Genomic DNA, 16,062 nt, shown 5'->3' on the forward strand with positions numbered 1-16,062 from the left:
AACATGGCGGTGTAACCACGATGCTGTTCATCGCGTGTGTGTGACTGTGAGGACCGCTGAGCAGAGTGGCAGGACTGAAGATCGATTCGTCTCAGGAACAGAACGAAATGAGCAGCGAGAGTTAAAAAGTGACTACCAAAAAAAAAGGGCATTTCAAGAATTGAATAAAAGGAAAGTTCTATATTTACTCAAGTATTTGACTTTTTACTGTGTCATCATCAAGACTGTCATGGCACTGATGAAGGAAACAATCCAAACAATTTCCAGCCCTGTTAACACTGCACTCAACCTGCATATCCAACATGTCTGAAGGCCACAACGCTGCTGCTTCAAGACCGACATCTGAGAACTTGTTAGCTGAATCCTCGCCGATGGCGAGCGCAGACAGCGGGGAACATTCCCACCGCACTGGCAAACATCAACTCCAGATCAGAGGGAAGAGAATGAACGAACGAACATTTCAATTTGGGAGTAAAACCTCTGAATTAATAATCGCAGTCAATAAATCCAGAGTTTGGGACATCTGCAAACACACCAGCCTCCACCACACGACAATGAACCTTTCACCCCTCCCCCGCTTCTTTTGGACCTGACCTTTGACCTCTGCCTTGCCAGACAGACGTGGGGCTTCATGTCACCCCCCCCCCCTCCCTGCAGATGCAGACCAACATTGGTTTCATATGCACAAAAAAAGCCCCCATTAACTCAACAACCATTTGCATACACACGTGAAAGTCTGAATGTGCGACTTGAAGCTGCACGAGTGGGAAGAGTGAAGCAACCATACACTGCTTCTCTGACAGCACGCAGGGCCGTACCCATGCAGCGCAAAGAATGTGTAGCACGCTGGACAAACACGCCGGCTCAGAACGCAAGTCGGAGTGTAAACCCGTCAGCAGCTGATGGCGTCTCCATGGTGGCTCCACAAATGATTGCGCTGATGTTCAACCAGAGTGAGGAGAGGACTCACGAGAGCTGGACTGAAGCCTTCAAACCTACGCTCCCTTCTGGGGGGGTTCATGGGACTTTTATTGACATGAAGGTGTTCTCACACCAACATGCAACAAATGATTTATTCAATCAACTCTAAAAACTTCAAAGGAAAACTGCATCCAAAAAAAAATTTCTTCTGCCAAAGACTGATTTAAAAAGCGGTGCAGACACAGACTAATTAACGAGACATAACACAAGACGCTGCACGAGAGACATATTTTGAGGACCAGACAGACACGCAGGGCTTTTTTTCTCCCTTCGACTAATTAATGAAAAACCAGAGACGATCTTCGCCACATCGCAGCGTGACAGCGTACGCATCGAGCTGGCAGACTGTCATTGCCTTTATTTATAACTGGTCTTGGCCCTCAGACAGTCTGAGTGGATTTTATTCACACCGCAAGACATATAGGGGCGGCTTCAGACTGGCGAATGACACAATGTGGTACCAACAGACAACAAGGACCTCAGCTGAGCACCGTCTTATATGCAGATCATATGCAGAGACACAAACCCCCGAAGTGACGATGACTTTGACCTCTAGACGCCAGGCGGCAGGCATTTACATATATGCACCACCGTCATGATGACTTGACTGCGGCCTTTGTGAACATTATTAGTGTCTAGACCGGGAAACAATGCAACAGCTGAGAAGCTGAAAGAAAAGCTTGAGGGACACAAAATCAACCGAGTAAACAAAGATGAAGAATGTGAAGGACAGAAGGCATTTTAAAGATGGAAAATTACATGGGAAGGAATTAAATATTGCAGAGAGTAGGAGGAGAGGAACAAACCCCAGCACCTGGACAGGAAACAAGAGTCACACTGCTATTGTTGAGGAGCCTTTGAGCAGGGCTCAGTTGAGACCACGATGTACAAGGCAGCTCTGGAACTGCGAAACAATAGGATGCAGCTGAGTCAACTTTCTGTGGATAAATCAGTTCTTGTTGGACAAATGACTGTTTATCGTACATGAGGATTAAAGAGATCCTGGCTCCGCAAGCTGGCAGTCACGGCAAGACATTCACAAAAGATCCAGACAGGCTTCTGTAAACACAAGCAACCACTCCCCCTGCAAGAACCGACACATTTAGAGCAAAATTCAAGATATCATTTCACAAGCCCTTCAACTGACTTTCACAAACTTGCACACACACACACACACACACACACACACACAGTCAGAACTCTAAAACTAGCCCCAAAACAGACCCTTGATGGTTTCTCAGGAAGTGAGAATGTACTCACTTTCCAAAAATGTTCTCACCAAGGTCTAAACCTCAAATTTGTCCTCAGAAAGATAGACATAAATGTACGTGCGCACACACTCGCACGCACACACGCACACACACACACACACACACCTAGACAGCCAGACAGAGGTTTACATAATAAGTCTCGGAGGCCGGCCAGAACAGACTCAATCATTTAATTTCCGTGATACACTCAGTGAGAGAGAAAGAAAAAGACAGGAAGAACAAGAGAATGAAAGAAAGAAAGAAAAGAAAAGAAAGAAAAAAGTAAGATAACGACTGCCTAGCTGTTCGCCATGTTTGGAAATATGAGAGGATCTGACTGGTTGTGAGGGGCCGGTGCAGCTCAGTCGTCTCTCAGACCCTTTCAGTCCCTCTCAGCACCCTGAAGCCTGACGCCTGCAACCCACCGAGTCGCTCGGCGGTCCACAACATCCCTCCATCCGCCGGATGGAGTGAGTCTCTATTGTTTTGCCTTCCCTGCAGCTTCTGTGGAGGTTCTGTCATTTTAGACGCCCGGAGGACTGCATCACCGTGTGACGAGGAAGGAAAACTGAAACCGCCGCCAAAACTGAAGATGTGTCACACAGTCCTGTGACTAACCCAGTCTGTGTAACTGCTCCACACGATGATGACTGCTGACTGCAACCACCATTGCTACACTCACGTTACACAATGTACTTCAGCCCTGATTCGACGCCACTCGGGTGGGGCAGGTACGAGCTCCCCGTGGCGCCACCCTTAGCCACCATCGTCTGGTGCTGTTACAGTCCATGTTTTGCCGCAGCGGCAAAATCACTAGTTGTTGTTTTTTTTAAAAATCAGACGCTAAGCCCGCCCATCTTGACGGGGTTAAACTTAAACATCTACAGGTGATGTCGGTTCTTGGATAACGTACTCGGACATCAACCAAGGGCCTGTCGGCGCGTGCAGAGCAGACATACCACCTCACCAGGATGGTCCTCTGCTCCCAGACGGCGTTCTGTATGTACGCCTGGTTTTTAACGGTGTGCTGCTCACTGATGAGTCCACTTCTATGGAACAAGCAAAATGACCTCAATGAGGCAGGGTGTCATCTGCAGGGCAGTGAAGCAGCCGTCTGCTACGACTTTCAGCACAATTCCACCAGACAGCAACCTCCAAGAACAACTTTCCTGTCATTTGGATCCCTGACCCTGCTTGTTTGCCGCTGTTAATGTCAAAGAGAAGCCAGTTTAAGGGCTTTCAGTGACATTCAAACATGTCCCCTTAAAAAACACATCCGTCAACCCAAGATCAAAAAGAGCCTTTCCAGTGTGGGCATCACTGCTCATGCAACCAAGGCTACGTTGCATCCAGATCTCCTCTGGATGGGAGGTTTGGCTAGAAGCGGAAACAGGGATGTCTTTTTCCCCTCATCAGATCTGTCACATGGGGGCTGCCCCTAATTTGTCTTATGTCAATCATCCCCAGTCAGACAAGAAGACAGATCCGTCTGTCCTCGGTGCTGCATTAGAGAACTGAGACCCACGAAGACCTGCTGACTGCTAGCTAGCTTAGCACAATCTATCTATATACCAGGTTCAGGATGTTGCTTTGTCTCGTCTCCCACTCGTGCAAAGTTGGCCATGATTAGCAGCAGCTGTCGCTCTTCTAGTTGTCAAAAAACGTTTGGTTTTAGTGCTGTGGTTTTAAGATGCTACATCAAATCACTACGCCAGGACAAGAAAGTAGTTCTGGCTGTCTGCCTGAATCCCAAATCCAAAGACGTTACACAACCCCAGTTCTGTTATCGCAGGCCAAGACTGTTTTGGAGGAAAGTGTGCTTGAGGACTTTTGATGGAGGTGTGGTGACCCTTTCCACCCGCAAGCATCACTTGTGCTAAGCTGCCTAGCAGTCAGCAGATCTGTGCGTCTCCGCTCTCTGACGCAGCACAGAGACAAGGGGGATATCTGTCGTCCTCTTTGGCTCAGGGGGCGATGGGCGATCAGGATATTTCCCCAAAAAGTTGATGTGTATTTCTTTATGGAAGGCTGTGGTTTGATTAAACCTTAAAATGTAGTAAAGTGAACTAAAGTGAACCTGAACACTCTAATATGCAGGCTTCCTGACAGGGTGAACCCTGAAAATCTGCTCTGCAAGTCATGTGAGGAATCTTGAGAATGGACAGGAAGGTCACGATCACTGCCACTGCATTACAACGATTCAAATACATAACGAGGTTCCATTCGAGTTCCACTCAGGTGCATGAAATACTGTCCCTGGGCTCCCTCGTCCACTATCTCAACTGACTTCAGTTTCAAAAGGTATATCAAAAAAAAACAACAACCTCTCAAACCATGAACCAATCAACGTGTGACAATTCCTGCAACACTGAAATCAAGAGCTGTCTTCTAGACGTGATCAGGTCAACCAGAAAAGCTGTCTAGACACAGCGTGTCCTTCCCCTGCTTGACAGGGCACTTAGCGTCCTGTCCACTTAGGAACACTCTGACTCTTTTCCTCAAACTCAATAGCCTAAAAAAAAAAAAAACACACACACACACACCAAAAAACCCTTACCCTCCAGCTGAACTCTCTCTCTCTATCACACAAAGACACACACACACACACACACACACACACACACACACACACACACACAGAGGATAACATTTATGTTGGCCTTACAGGCAGACCATGGAGGTGTTGATGTTCCAAGAGCCAGACATGTAGTAAAAAATGTACAGGGAAACCAAACTGATGATTTTTGGAAGGTAGGAAATGATTCTTATGAACTGGTACAAGCAATGACTTCACCACACACACACACACACACACACACACACACGGCTAGCCTGTGAGTAATGCTGATGTCATGTGCTTTGACTAGCAATGTCTGCAGCTCTGAACAGATGTGTTTTTGCTTTACAGGGAGTTGGAGTGTGTGTGTGTGTGTGTGTGTGTCAGAGGGTGTAAAAGGTACCTGTAACCCTACAATTACAACTTTACAGATCCAGATGAGGGAGGATGTGAGGGACAGGCAGGGTGATAGTTTGAAGTGAGTCAGGGTCTCCGCATCTCCTTCAACTTCAGGAAGTCTGCCTTTATCAAACGCCAGTGACTAAGCACTCACACGTTTAACCGCCAGCAGGTGGAGGTGCATTAGACGGTGCGTTCATGGCAATTTTCAAACACAACTTCCTGCACTTTCTTAAGGAAGTAAACGCTCTCATACAGTGGACTCGGTAGTGTCTTATCTCAGCTTCAGCGTCGCTCACAGGCCGTCTTTGCAGTCCTGGGTCATTTCTTACGCAGCATTTGGTTTCCAGGTTGTCTGTTTGGTTCTTGTTGACTTGTTAACTTCCTGTTCCTGAGGGAATTACTTCAAATTTGGCACAAACGTCCTCCAGCACCCAAGGTTGAACAGAAACAAATTTTGGTCAAAGGTCAAGGCCACGGTGACCTCATGAGTCGGATCTGAGCTATTCTTACTGCAGCAGCTCAAGAATTTAGACAAATTTGGTACCAACGTCCACTTGGACTCACCAATTAACTGCAAAGGTTTTGGTGGTCAAAGGTCAAGGTCACTGGGAGTGGCACACATGTTGTTTACGTTCTGAATTCCTGTATCTTGCCATGTTAGATATGTCACAATTCAACGCGTTCTTCCTCAGCCCAAGCTAGAACCCTCCGTCGACCACAGTGGAACCACCCCGCTGGTCTGGGGGCGATCCTGCTAGCTGACTGGCAGCCGGAGAGACGGACCAGATAGGAAGGCTTCTACTGTCTGACCGCATCGCCAAACCTCACGTCAGATAGCTGCCATAAATACAAGCGCTTCAGACACACGTGCTTGTTTTTCCCGTCTACCTTGTCCTTCCATCACCTCATCTCAAGTGTGTAACAAGGATTATGCAGTGCTGTGGCTTTCATCTTTCCTGTCGGGGAAGTCAGTCCTGTCCAGTACATCAGAAACTGCGTTTTGAGACAGCGGCATCGTCGGTCCCAGGATCAAATCCACCCTGATGCTTTTACCAAAGAGTCTGTGTTCTTGCAGCATTCTGCTTCTCTTCCCGCTCCTCTACGTTCTCTGTCTTTGACGCCTTGTCCCATTTATCCCAGTGTCCCCCTCTCCTGTCTCTGCGGTTTTCTCCGTCTTCCTCTCCGTCTCCTCCTTCGGTTTATCTGCTTCCCTCCCTCGGTGTTCCAGACTAAACATCACGTCTGTTCTCAGACAGAGGAATTATGTTAGCGTCTGCCTGTGTCTCCGGCCTGCATTCTTATCGTAGTCTTTCTGATACGGGTCCAGGCTTCCATCTGGACAACACTGCTTTTACAACAATCAACATGACGACAGTTAAAACTCATGTGGCTGTGCTTTGCTTTCACTATGGGGCTGTTTTTCATGGTTTGAAACCCTTTGTGCTTCAGAGTTGGGCAGCCATCAGCATCAGGGCCCGCCAATCAGACTGGGATTGCGATGGGATTTCTAAAAATGGAGGGGATGTGTAGTTTTACATGGTTGTTCTCCTTTTCTTTGAGAACCCCATTGAAATTAGGAAGCTGTGGTTTTCCCAGGGATCTGTCAGAGACGTGTTCTTTACTGGATGTTGTGAAGGCAGCACATCGCTGCAGCGCCGCCATGTTCCATTCTGAAACTGTACTTTGACACGGTTCGCCTTTCACAAACAGAGAGCCTTCTTGTCGCAGTCGGCCATGCTGACATCTACAGTCAATTCCAAGTAATTGTGCAGCCATAGATTTGTTTTTTTGCCGCTGTCTCTCTTAACGTTGGATGAAGGTAAACAAAGATCTTTACGTTTTGAACCCTTGAAGACGTCCCTGCACCGTCTGGCACATGGAGGATCCATCAAGGACTGGAGAGAAGAACTGGATTCACTCATAAAATACTTACTAGTTGCACCCCTAGTTTAACAAGTAACCACTGATGACGGTGAGTCCTCACGACTGAAGTATTCGCCTGCGGGGGCTCAGTTTCTTCACTGAACATCTATTTGAGCAGAATTTGCATTTTCTCTTCACGGACTTTAATTCCTTTGGACAGCTGTTGTTGCTGCGGTTATCACTTCTACTACCAGTGGAGCACACGCCTGCCGTCGCTACCAAAACTACTGCGAAAAACCTCTGACCAAGTAGCATCACCTATATATATATATATATATATATATATATATATATATATATATATATATATATATATATATATATATATATATAGAGTGTGTGTGTGTATCAACTCGTACAAGCTGCCTTGTCTGGCTCAGCAGGGCTCCTGAGTCCTGTAGGTGACCTCGGTTCAGTTGGACACACGGACACACACACACACACAGCTTACATGTGTAACCTCCTTTACAATACTGTGTACACACTATCTGCAGCGTGTCCTTGGTGCGACCACACTCTGAACAGAACCAGGATATGTTTATTGGGTCCCTTCAGCAAACACACACACGCGCGCGCGCGGGTTTCCCGGACACAAACACGAGTGCGCGCGCACGCGCATGACTGCGCGCACGCAGGCAGACGGCTAGACAGACGTCTGGTTTGCTCGAATGACGAAGCGACGACCAAACTTCCCCAGTCTCTCCCTCTCTGGCCAGGGGAGAAGCCTCCTCCCGCTCCCTCCTCCACTTCTCCTCAGTTTAAACACTTTCAACACCGTTTCAACACTAAAAACCGAACGTTTTTACCACGGCGAGGGGTCGACAGTGCCAAGGGCGGGGGGGCACACAGCATCTGTCAAAGTTGGCAGCTTTAAAACAGAATAAAACAGCCCCCCCCCCCACACACACACACACAACAAACACAAAACGGCAGCAAACGTTAGGAATCAAGCTAAACATGGAGGCATTTACATGGACCGGGAGGAGAGGCTCGCTTCCGCTCAAGTTCAAAACCAAGAAGAGGAACTTAACGTCTTCAGACCGAGCTAGCGAGGAGTGTCAGGTCACACCGGCTAACACACACACACACACACACACGGGCGAGGGTTGCGTCTGGAAGGCTGAGACCCAGCAGTTCCGTGTGGGTGTCAGGGCTGCGGGGAGGAAGCTGAACTCCAGCGAACTCGCGCCGACGAACCCAACGAGCTGCGCGTTTGAGACCTCCTCTAAGTAGTGAGAACTGTTTGAGCCGTGAGTCCGCCCCGGCAGGCAGGATCCCGGGTGTGTTGCTCTGTGTGAAACCCGCAGATAAAGACAGACGCGGAATCTTGGCACCATCAACAAACCATCAAAAAGGAGCTACTCACTGATTTCCATGCTCTGGAGGGAGGTGAACCGCTTGCAGTTACAAGTACAGGAGACATTGGTGGCGGTCGCGTTTAAAACGCCCATCAAGTTCAACATTTAAAGCCTCCTAAAATCAGACATAAATCCCCCAGAAGAGGAAGGCAGAGACGGGCTGGGGAGGAGAGGACGGTCGGAGACGGTGAGAACCACGCCAAACTCCCCCAAATATCCTCCTTTTCTCTCTCTTTCTCTCCAGCCTCCTCTCTTTCCCCTCCGTCCTCCTTCCGAGTCCTCCTCCTGCCCCCGATATCTCCTCCTCTTCCTCTGAAATCTATCTATCTGTCTGTCTGTCCGTCTATCTGTCCATCCGTTGACTGTAGTTTTTGCTCAGATGTACTTCAGCTACTTTAGACGCCCGGTTCCGTCCCCTCCACATCTATTCTTGGTTCCGTGTTCTCTTTCTCCGCCGTGTGACGGGCGACTGCGCAGCCAGCGGTCGTCTGTCTGGTCCCGGGTGTTTCTCCCCCCCCCCCCCGTGTCTCGGGGGATTTCTGAGTCTCTCTCTCTCTCTCTGTCGGCGACACCGTGTGCGTCTGTCTGTCTCTTATTTCCAATTTCCATTAGCTTTCTGGCACATCACGTCTGCCAGACAGGGAAAAGCAGCTCAGAAGGGCTCAAAAAAAAGACAAGACCTTTTTATTCGAACAACCCGGTCACCAGGGCGCCTTCTGACAAAATGTAGAGCAAAAAAGACCTCAAGATTTACGTCCAGGCTGCTGATGTGAGCTCCGGCGTTGAGAGGGGAACTCGATCATTTTGAGGCTCCTGAGGGGAACTTGTTCATCAGTTTATGAATCTGTGGCCATGAGATGATGAGACCCCACGTTCCCACTCTCCTTGCTCGGAGGGAACACAGCTGGACCTCGTGGCTGCTAACTGATCAAGATGTGGTGGCAGGTCGTGTCTGGTGGTCTTTGAAGAACCTCACCAGGGTAACAAGTTATAGTTCGTGTCCACAAGTTGATTAAAATGAAGGAACCGGTTCTATCTTGTGGCCACTGTCCTCCCCTGCCCCTCCTGGGATCAGAAGCGTCCACGTGTTTGTCAGGACGTCCACGCCACGGCTCTGGACTCTCGTATTAGCAAATGTGCCCACAAATTATTTAGTGTCCGTCTGCACGAGGGCTTCTCCTCCATCACCATTCATGCTCTCCTGTTACTAAATTGGCAGCATTGAAATGTTAATTCCCCCCAAGAAGAAATAAACCCCACTCACTTGATCGTAAATCACATTTTGTGCTCATTTATACACTGATTGAAATCGCTGGTAGGCACATGTGAATTGTTAGCACTGTGACGTTTCCGTGGTTCCTCTGACGGTGTGCAGCCAGGAGGTCATGGACAAGCCCTGGAGGGTTCGGGGGTTGTATTTGATCTTTTAAAAACTTTTTCTATGTGTGAACAAACAGTTTAGTTATTGGTTCGCATGTATTTTACGTCAGTATCTAAAGTATTGGTACTGTTAATATATAAACGTGTCTACATCATGGAACTAGAATATAAATGGTACTAATTCATCCGTGGACGTACGTGCGTCCCAACTGAATACAAAGTTAAGTGGATGTTTTGGTGTGGCTGCTGACCTCAGACCTGTGCACAGGAGCAGACTAACACCTGGGGGGGGGGGGGGGGGGGTGTAGAGCCCCGACTCTGCACCTGAGTGGCTGGAGGAGGAAGCTGTTTTTTCAAAGCCTTTACAAAAGTCCTGAGGTGGTCTTGGACTCAAGTTAACATGCTGCGTTGCAGCCAAAAACAATTATGACACGACACATGAGAGAACATGAGAAAAGCAGTAAAAGTCGAAGAAGTGTTGTAAAATGTTGAAATCCAATCAACCACGGCGATGGCGGCGATGGCGGAGTGGTGCTGGTGCTGGGATCAGATGGCGGGCAAAGCCCTGTTTTGTCTGAAACTACAAAATGAATCGTTGTTTATTCGCAGGCGTGGATGATAACTGGAGGGTGTTGATCTCCCGATCGTCACTGGACTCCATGATGTGATGAGTTAAAACAACAAAGTAGACACAGAGCAGCAGGAAGACATTGAACAAGTGTGTCGAACAGGCAGTCCAAACGTAAAGACTGGCCACCCTGCGAGGTGGACGCAGGGCCGGGCCCAGGTGACGTTGGACCAGCCCATCAAGGGATCCCGCGGTTCAAAAATAGTCACATTCAGTCAAGTAACTGTACTCACCCCCCCCATCAAGTGGATCCATCCACATGACATCAGAGGTCAAACCAAGATGAGGAAAAAGGGCAGAAAAGGCAAAAGGCTGCATGTTCAGAGAAAAATAAGTGTTGCTGGTGTTCAGTACCTTGCTGGGCAAAGCTTGGCGGCCTCATTAAATCACATGTAAACATCCTCTTAGCCTTCAGAAACATGGCGACGCTCAGTTCAGGTTTGACCTCCAAAACCACCTGATTCCTGCAGCACTGTCTGCGGAGAACCTTGGTAGAACATGGATGTGTTCAGCTTCTAGAAACAATCCAACTCTCACCCAGGCATCAGCCTGTCGGCGCAGAGATTCTCTGGCTGCTCAGAACCTCGCGCTCCAGCGGCTGTACACGGTCGAACACGTCACGCAGATGCAGCTGGCGAAAACTGGGTTTCATCGGCTGTGGTGCCGAATCACCGGAACCTGCCATCCAAGGGTTCTTTCTGTTAAAGGAATTATGGTTGACAGCTGCAACCATTTGCCAAATTGACATGGAAATGCTCGTTCCCCTCGTCCTGCTCACGTAACTGTTCTGCACTCAAAGAACAAAGCCTCGAAGGTACATTTGCTACCTCAAAATTACAACATTGGTCTTAGAGCAGCCAAAGAGCATCTTTCCACTAACAGAGCACAGAAACTGAAGGGAAAACACCGGTGCCTCTGTTTCAGGGTCTGGAGGGAGCTCTGACTGACACCATCATACGGCACAAACCTGAGAGCGGCATTTGTTGTTTTGTTGAGTAGAAAAACCTTTAAAACAGACATCAACAGCAAGCAATAAAATGTTGAGTTACTGTGTGTGTGTGTGTGTGTGTGCGCGCGCGTGCAGAGTCCAGACAAAGCCAGACAACATTACGTCATCTCCGTGATTGCCAGACCCCGAGGACCAATGGGATGAGACAGTAACAGCTTGTCTCCTGTGGGTTTCCCATCAGGTCTACTGGAGTTGATCGCTGCACGTTAAAGTGGTTCCGTCGCCCCGCGGGACTCGCCAAAGCCCTAATTGTGTATATTACAAATAATACACAGGAAGCTAACTGCTTAGTGTCTACAGCGTATTAGAGGCTGCTCATAATGGGATCTGATTGCGAGGAGGAAGACGCTCAAACGCCTTCAGCTGAGATCAAACCTGTGACGTTTGAGGTACTGAACCGTTTCACACACATCCCTCACCAGAGGTTTGAGGGTTTAATGGTTTTGTTCAATGGCAAAGTGTGTCAGTCAATACCACACGTGAGTTTTTAAGATCCACGTGTCTTGAAAATCACTCGAGAGGTTGCTGAGGACGATGGACATAAATCAGAAAAAGGAAGTGTGACGCTGAGCTGACGTGACCCTGGTGTAGCTCCTTCACAGGCTAGCGTTAGCTTAGCGCCGATAACCCTAGCGTTCAGGCTTCCAGCATCACCAGAGGGGTTCATGAGTGAAGATGATCTTGAACTGAACCTGGGAGATCATCAGCTTCTGTTTACTGATTCACTCACTGACAATCACACGGAAAAATCCTGCTGGCTGCCAGTGAGGAACCAGGAGATGACCACTTCCTGTCAGACTACAAACATACGTCATCCCTGAGATGAACACTTCCTGTCGGACTACAAACATACATCATCCCTGAGATGACCACTTCCTGTCGGACTACAAACATACATCATCCCTGAGATAACCACTTCCCGTCGGACTACAAACATACATCATCCCTGAGATGACCACTTCCTGTCGGACTACAAACATACATCATCCCTGAGATAACCACTTCCTGTCGGACTACAAACATACATCATCCCTGAGATGACCACTTACTGTCGGACTACAAACATACATCATCCCTGAGATGACCACTTCCTGTCGGACTACAAACATACATCATCCCTGAGATAACCACTTCCTGTCGGACTACAAACATACATCATCCCTGAGATAACCACTTCCCGTCGGACTACAAACATACATCATCCCTGAGATAACCACTTCCCGTCGGACTACAAACATACATCATCCCTGAGATGAACACTTCTTGTCGGACTACAAACATACATCATCCCTGAGATGATCACTTCCTGTCGGACTACAAACATACATCATCCCTGAGATGATCACTTCCTGTCGGACTACAAACATACGTCATCCCTGAGATGATCACTTCCTGTCAGACTGCAAACACACCTCATATCTCAAATGCTGAATTAGAATTCCTCAGAAATCAAATATATTGTTTTATTATTCTGCAACTCTTAATTCCAACATAAAACATATTTTCCTCCTGCAGTGACTTAAAACCCACATTTTAGATTCCTTTTTCATCACCCTGTCAGAGTGACTAAAGGCGTCAACCTCGACATTCTTTCATTTTTCTTGAATTATTTCTCAGGTGTCAAATAGTTTGTATGAAGCTAGTTTTCGTTGCACCACTTGCTAGTTTTCATCGGTGGTGTGTATTTCATGTATTTGCCAATGTGCTGAATGTCCAACTTTAAGTCCACACTTCATCTCAAAAACCAAAGTGCTTCAGTTGGACCAGTAGCCATCATGAAGTGTCAAACGAATATTATTTGACAAAGTGCCAAAGAAGGAACACTTTTTCTGTAATCATCCTGGTGTACCCACAGGGTGGCATGCATGGCCTCTGCTGCCCCCTCCTGGACTGCAGCAGCACTGCCTCAAAGGATGGTAACACGCGAGTGGAGCCACTGATGCTCGTCAAAGGTTTGATGATGGTACACAACTTTTCTCCATCCACCTCCACTTCAAGAGTTACATAAAACCTCCATGACGGTCTGTCTCACTGTTAGTACAACAAAGACTCCTGGGCCGACACTCACAAAACCGGGTGGCGTGGACCGCAGGCCAGGGAAGATGAAGTTGAATTTTGGTGCTGGGGTGGACACAAAGCATGTTTCTCTTTCATGGACACAGCCAGCTCATCTGTGGTGGTTTTCAGAGGCGTGAGTGCAGGCAGCAGGCCGAGACGGTGATAGCTGAGCTGGAGAGGTGAGTCACCCTGACGGCCCTGACTCACCACCTAACGGACACCCAGGTGTGGTCATTCTTTGTCTTTTTATGTCATGAGCGCTTCTTTTGGGGCTTGAAGTGGATGAATCACTCTGTTGCTCTGCTTGTCTTCCTCTCTGAGAGACGGAGGACGTATTTATCACAGCCTCTCTGAGGACTGACACTGAAAATCACACCGACGGCCCGCTCCCCTTGAGGGGGCATGTCGGAGCCCGTCCAGACATGAAAGACAAAGCAGGAAGGGTCTCTTCAGTGCAGTGTGGTAGTCAACTGGACAGTTCCGGTGTCCTTGAAGACGTTTTGTCTCTCATCCAAGAGGCTGCTTTGGTTCTGAGTCACTGGTTGGGAGCTGTGGGCTTCTATGAATCTGCATGGGTGTAACCCCCCAACAGATCGTTTGTCATGTGTGAGCACTTGGTTTCAGAGTCTCTGATGTGGGGCGTCAAGTGGGTCCAGTTTTACGTAGCAATCAACGCAGCTACGTCAAAGTGTCCCTGCACAGAGGAGGTGGCCTTCATCGTTACCTGTCTACAATACGGCCCAAACCCACCCAGGAATCTCAACACCCTTTCACACTTGGACGGCGGGCTGCCACAACCCGCTCCCGCTCAATGCACCCGCCACGTAAGACGCTGTGCTACATCCTCCAGTCCAGTAGATGGTCCCTCGGTGAGAGCAGGGAAGAAGAGGACCAGGAGCATAGTACAGGCTCTTTAACTGGCCAGAACTTTGTCTGCAAAGAGGACAGACGCCTGATGAGAGGATGAGCCAGATAAGTACTGACAGGTGGTCTCAGTCGGATCCTGATGTTTCACCAACTCTACTCTGCCGCAAGACACACAAACGTGAAATGAGAGCTGAGAGGTTCTTCTTGGTTTCATCTTGAGCAAAGTGGAGATGCGTCAGCATGCCAATGTTTTTACTTTCATGGACATTCTCTATCAAATCGACCCGCTTTACAAACAAAACTGCACAAACAAAGTTTGGCAGAGTCTGAGGTGTGTCTGGTGTTTTCACCTGAAATTTAAAAAGTTGGCTTTGTTGGATACAAGCTGCAGATTCAACCAATAAGAAACCGAGAAGCCACTGTTCTTAGCGCCGAAAGGAGCCAGTTAAAGTGGTCGTGTTGCTTGGCCAGGGAGGTGTTCTGGGTCACCCGGCCAGCAGGCGGCCGCGGGGCACCCCGGACAGGCTGAGGGATCAGTTTGGGCTCTGCTGGAACTGCTGCCACCTGACTTTGGATGGACGGGGGCGGACAAAGGCCCCTGGTTGTGTTTCAGCATCTGTAGAGGACCAACCTGTGGTTCTCACAGTTGGCAGCCACCAGACTCCTCACGGGCTCCAGAGATGGAATCTGGGAAAGACTTCCATAGCGAGCAGGAGCATCAGAAGCAAATAAACCAAAACTTCATTTCCCTCTTGATTTAGTTTATACAATTCTCAAACCTCAGACTGGATACATAAACTACTGCGTTATTTGTAAGTTATTTCGAGATCTTTGTCGCTTTTTTTGTTTTTTCACCCTCCCTTCATCTTTTCATTTTCATACTTTCAATCACTCTCCTCTCTCAAATCCCTTGCTCGGCAGTATTCTCTCCATTTACTCTCCCACCTCGCTCTCTCTTTTTCAATTCCCCTCAATTTGACATGCATTATAAGTGAGCGGGACAAATGCAAGATCAACATTTGTACATCTCTGTCGTCCTGCGTGCGATGGTTCCTCTCAGGCCTGCCTCAGGTAGTCCGCACCTAATGCCTGTATTCTGGGTAATAGCTGTCAGTCTCAGGTGGGATTTAAACAGGGATTAAGCATTTTTTCTCTGTTAAAGCAGACAGACAGACTAGCACTAATCTGACTTCAGCCTTGTACCGAAAAGCGGGTGCTTGAGCAATCCCACGCTTCTGTAACTGTTCTGTGTTTCCATGCCCCTGAAGAACAGGAGGGCTGGAGAAGAAGAAGAAGCAAGCGCTGTAAATCCGTCACCTACAAGGTCTTAGTTGAGAGTTTCAGGTTAACGTCAACACCATAGCAGGGATTAGCATTCTGCCAGGACTTGAATGAGTCTGTAGCCGTTTCTTCGAGGTGAAATGTTCAACAGGTGTCTCCTTCACCTGCACTGATCTGGTCTCCTGGTTACCAGGTGGACTCCACTAACCACATGTGGTCAGAGCTGGAACAGTCGTAACAAGACAGACAACATGTCCAGCCAGAAATTTAGCATGATGATGTCACACACTCACAATAACAACTTTTTTAAGGTCGATTCAGACTTTCATTCTGCATCTTTTTTTTTTTTTTAATATTTGCTTTCTTGG

General features: G+C 48.1%; 1 protein-coding gene across 3 annotated transcripts in view; it reads right to left on the reverse strand.

The window, feature by feature from the left end:
- Positions 1-16,062, reverse strand: part of pmepa1 (prostate transmembrane protein, androgen induced 1) — a 52,915-nt gene that overhangs the window by 29,053 nt on the left and 7,800 nt on the right. Inside the window, exon 1 of one of the 3 annotated variants that reach the window (XM_086200334.1) lies at positions 8,480-9,015. The exons of the other annotated variants lie outside the window; for them this stretch is intronic. Coding sequence (XP_086056460.1) covers positions 8,480-8,576 — 97 coding nt within the window. The 5' untranslated portion in view covers positions 8,577-9,015. Of the gene's footprint in view, positions 1-8,479; positions 9,016-16,062 lie in introns of those variants that run through there. 3 annotated transcript variants of the gene reach the window in all.

This window comes from Aulostomus chinensis, chromosome 3 (genome assembly GCF_037954235.1).
Source record: "Aulostomus chinensis isolate RoL2024-O1b breed Wild chromosome 3, RoL_Achi_v1.0, whole genome shotgun sequence".
Lineage (NCBI taxonomy): Eukaryota > Metazoa > Chordata > Actinopteri > Syngnathiformes > Aulostomidae > Aulostomus > Aulostomus chinensis.